Genomic DNA, 3,499 nt, shown 5'->3' on the forward strand with positions numbered 1-3,499 from the left:
CTAAACTCCTAACTGCAATTATGTTAGGGAAAAGTGAAGTTGAGGTAGTTAGTAATCAGGAATCAGATGAGACAGAACCTAACTTGACATGCTTTGCAATTTTTATTTTATGTCTAGGGGATAGGGAGCCAGCTAAGGATTTAAGACAGGGAAGTCTTACCTATTTGTGTTTTCTAAAGAACCCAAAGGCTGCTGGTGCTATGAATGAGTAACTGGGACAGGAGTGAGCTTGGAAAAAGGTTGAACTAATGCAATGGCTTTGGGAAATGAGGGCCCACCTTGCAGCACAGTTAATTTTTTAAATAATGTAGAATTAAAGATAAATAAAATTTTTGTAACAGTATAAGAAAGAAGAAACAACATGAGTAAATTTTATAAATCTTTTATTTTTTCTGCAAAAGTACAATAAACAAATGCGATACACAAAAATAAGGGTAATTTTAGCACAGTAAATGTGATGCATATGTAATTCTTTTTAGCAAAATGATCAAAACCTTAAAAAGATACATTATAAGCATCTATAAATGTTAGTTATGTACTTTTTTGAAAACTAAATGAGTTTATATTTCAATAGTTCCAATATGCTTTCAAAACTTACAGATCAAGATAGCTTTATTCTGAAAAAACTAAAAGGGCATTTTTAAAAAAACTAGAAATAAGGAATTTACCTGTTTCTTAGCCTCTTCATCTATCCAAAACATATATTTAATGACTAGAATTACAGTTCTCCTAGTAAAACAGTTAATAAATACCATATAATATCAAAGTTATAATGAGTAAGTCATGACATTATGCCATACTAAGAAGACATCAAATGTCTAAAGTTATAGGAAAAGAATATATTAATCCTTGTAGAACTTAAACATTCAAAAATTCTAAATAAGGAAATATATTCTACACAGATAAATGTATGATACACCCCAGATTTACTAATGCAATACAATTTATATAGCATCCTAGGGTGAAGAGCAAAGAAGTTCTCCAATGTATTGCCAAAGAAATAATGCTAAAATATTTCCTATTCCATGAGAATGAGGATAACAGTTTATCCCCATATATAGCATTCTAATGAAATATCATTCACATATTAAAGTCACAGCCTTTTCAGTAATACTGCAGGACTATATTCTAGCAATACACAGTCACCTTGAAAGATTAACAACCAGTGATTCCTGACTCACAGTTTAGTCAACTGCCAAAGATTTCAATAGTATAGTAGATAAAATAACAGCAACTAAATAGCAGGAAATATAATGCTGAATACTTCAAAAGCTGAGCAAAAAGCCACAGGGAACACCCCCCCCCCCCCCCGCACCTCCCCACCCCCATCTCTCAAAGTGGAGAATTCAGGAAGAAACCTAACTCACTGGAGAAAATCAACCCTTGCTTCTTGCTTCACTGGTCCAGAGACAACTAGGAAATCGCTCTGCCCAAGAATGGGCAATTTTAGTGCATGGTCCTTTCTTCTAGTTTTTCTTGTTTCCACTGTTGAGAAACGAATTATCAGTTTAACCAAATTCCCATACTCCTGTCTAATCCAACCCGTTTTCAAAACACAGAGCTTAAGATCAAAAATAAGCAGAAGGGATAAAGGACTATGCTAACAAATAGTACATCTCAGTAATGCGTAATCATCTCGGCAAAAACCACCTTAGGCAATTAAATGTAAGATTAATGATACGGGTTTTTCTAGGGCATTTCAGAACAACTTTCTTCTCTTCTAAAAAGTCTTTTCATTCTAAGTGTGGTCTGGAATGTGATGGCCAAATTCCATGCAGAAAATCAGGACCTTGAGAAGTCTGCACCAAAAGAGGGTAAGAAACTACAAAGATCAAAGGGACAGGTACCTGTGCAAAATTTTTTGGATGATCTTCCTCACCAACGGGGCTTCTGGGTCCAGACAGACTTCCCTCTGGTTCTTCAGGGTGGCTCTGCAGAAGGGAAAAGAGGATGAAACCATTGGCCACAGGGGCTGAAGACCCAGGACCAGGGATTTCCCTCCTGTCAGGTCACAGTAAATACTGCAAGGCACGAAGACTTACACCACTTCCACGTTGGGGCACTGCGGTCCCGCGGCGATCACCTGCAGATTACTGACCATTTTGGGAGGAATCCCCGGTGTGGTGGTTAAACACAGGCAACGCAGCTCTCTCACTATGACCGCGACAGGACCAGCTGGGGCAGAGAGAGACACCGTTATAGGGCAGGCTGCTGGGTGAGCTCTTCCGCGGCAGGCCCTCCCGGGCCGCGTCCCCGCGCCGAGCCGCTCCCCCGGTGCGCGCCGCGCTGTGAGCTCTCACCGCTGGCGAGGGGACCCCGCGGCGTCAGCAGGAGCAACAGCAGGACCAGCACGCACAGCGAGGCGGGCGGGCCGGGGATGCAGGCGGCGCGGCGGGGCGGGAGTCTCATGGTGGCGAGCAGAGCGCGGCGAGAGGGAAGCGAGCAGGCGCGGGGATTTGAAGCGCCAAGGCACTGTGGCTTCCCCGGGTCCTCTGCATGCCTTTTATCTGCGCCTGCCCCTTCCCCCAGGCAGGAAACTCAAGCTTTGGGATGCTTGGGAAACTCCCTGGACTGAGGGGGTGAGAGGAGGGGAACGGGTGGAGGGGAGCTGAGGGGGAAGGTGGCAGGGAGGGGCCGCCCGCTCCCATTCTGCAGGGAGCGCGGTGGCCCGGCCCCGCGCCGGCTGGAGCTGTAGCTCCCGCCAGTGAGGGGCGATCCTGCCGGGATTTCTGCCGCGGGGCCGGCCCGAGGCCGAGAAGGCCCGCTTGCCCTGCGGGCAGAGCTCACTGGGAGTGCCCCTCGTCTCCATCTAAAGGGGAAGACCTGAACCCAAGTGGTGGGACGTTTGACTCAAGAAAACTCCCTGAACGCCCTTTCTAATTAATTAATTATTATTATTATTCTGGAAATGTACTCCGTGATTAAAACTGCACTAAACGGAAAGACCTTCCTCTCCTGCTTGCAGGCAGGTCGTTCTAGGTACCTTGAATTAGTTCCTAATTTTCTGGATTTCAGCCAGCTTTGGAAGCCAACAGCACGATAAAAGTGTCTGTACTCCCACTTTTAAGTCAGTGGCGGGAACAAGCTCCAAAATCAAATATCCTTCCTGGAAATCCTATGCTTGCAGTTTAGTTGAGGTGGCTCAACAAAAAAATCTTCAAAAATTGCTAAGCAAATTTCTCTGGGAGGTGATGCCTTGTTTCCTCACGTCTCAGCACTGCTGAACTGGAAGAGTCGCGGTCTTGGCTGGGCCTGGGGGGCGGAGTGAGTGCGACTACAGCAGGGCCAGAGGCCAGCCCGTTTCAGCAAGGGCTCCAGGCCCACATGGGGCCTGACCGACTCGGTGTGGAGAAGCTGTGGCAGGCTGATGAGTTTGAGGGGCTTGTCTTGAGGTTTGCTCTAGGGACTTTAATTAATTTAGCAGCAAGACTGCACCAACTCTGGCTTCACTCAGACAACTTCATGGGGGGAGGGGGGATGACTCACACGCACAAATTTC

General features: G+C 45.6%; 1 protein-coding gene across 1 annotated transcript; it reads right to left on the reverse strand.

Moving 5' to 3' along the window:
- Positions 1–372: 372 nt before the first annotated feature.
- On the reverse strand, positions 373–2,519 carry CXCL6 (C-X-C motif chemokine ligand 6). The gene is made up of 4 exons (XM_073236290.1): positions 2,301–2,519; positions 2,043–2,175; positions 1,848–1,931; positions 373–1,485 (listed from the first exon to the last, which is right to left on the reverse strand). The coding sequence occupies exons 1-4, from the start codon at positions 2,407–2,409 to the stop codon at positions 1,467–1,469; spliced, it is 345 nt and encodes a 114-aa protein (XP_073092391.1). The 5' UTR covers positions 2,410–2,519; the 3' UTR covers positions 373–1,466.
- Positions 2,520–3,499: the final 980 nt, after the last annotated feature.

This window comes from Manis javanica, chromosome 5 (assembly GCF_040802235.1).
Source record: "Manis javanica isolate MJ-LG chromosome 5, MJ_LKY, whole genome shotgun sequence".
Classification (NCBI taxonomy): domain Eukaryota; kingdom Metazoa; phylum Chordata; class Mammalia; order Pholidota; family Manidae; genus Manis; species Manis javanica.

Excerpts from the sequence above, each read along its gene's own strand:
- CXCL6 (XM_073236290.1), bottom strand. The coding sequence starts at position 2,409 with ATGAGACTCCCGCCCCGCCGCGCCGCCTGCATCCCCGGCCCGCCCGCC. Across the intron at positions 2,176-2,300 it reads GCGGGGTCCCCTCGCCAGCG|CTGGTCCTGTCGCGGTCATA; the intron begins GTGAGAGCTCAC and ends TCTCTGCCCCAG. Across the intron at positions 1,932-2,042 it reads TGCCCCAACGTGGAAGTGGT|AGCCACCCTGAAGAACCAGA; the intron begins GTAAGTCTTCGT and ends TCCCTTCTGCAG.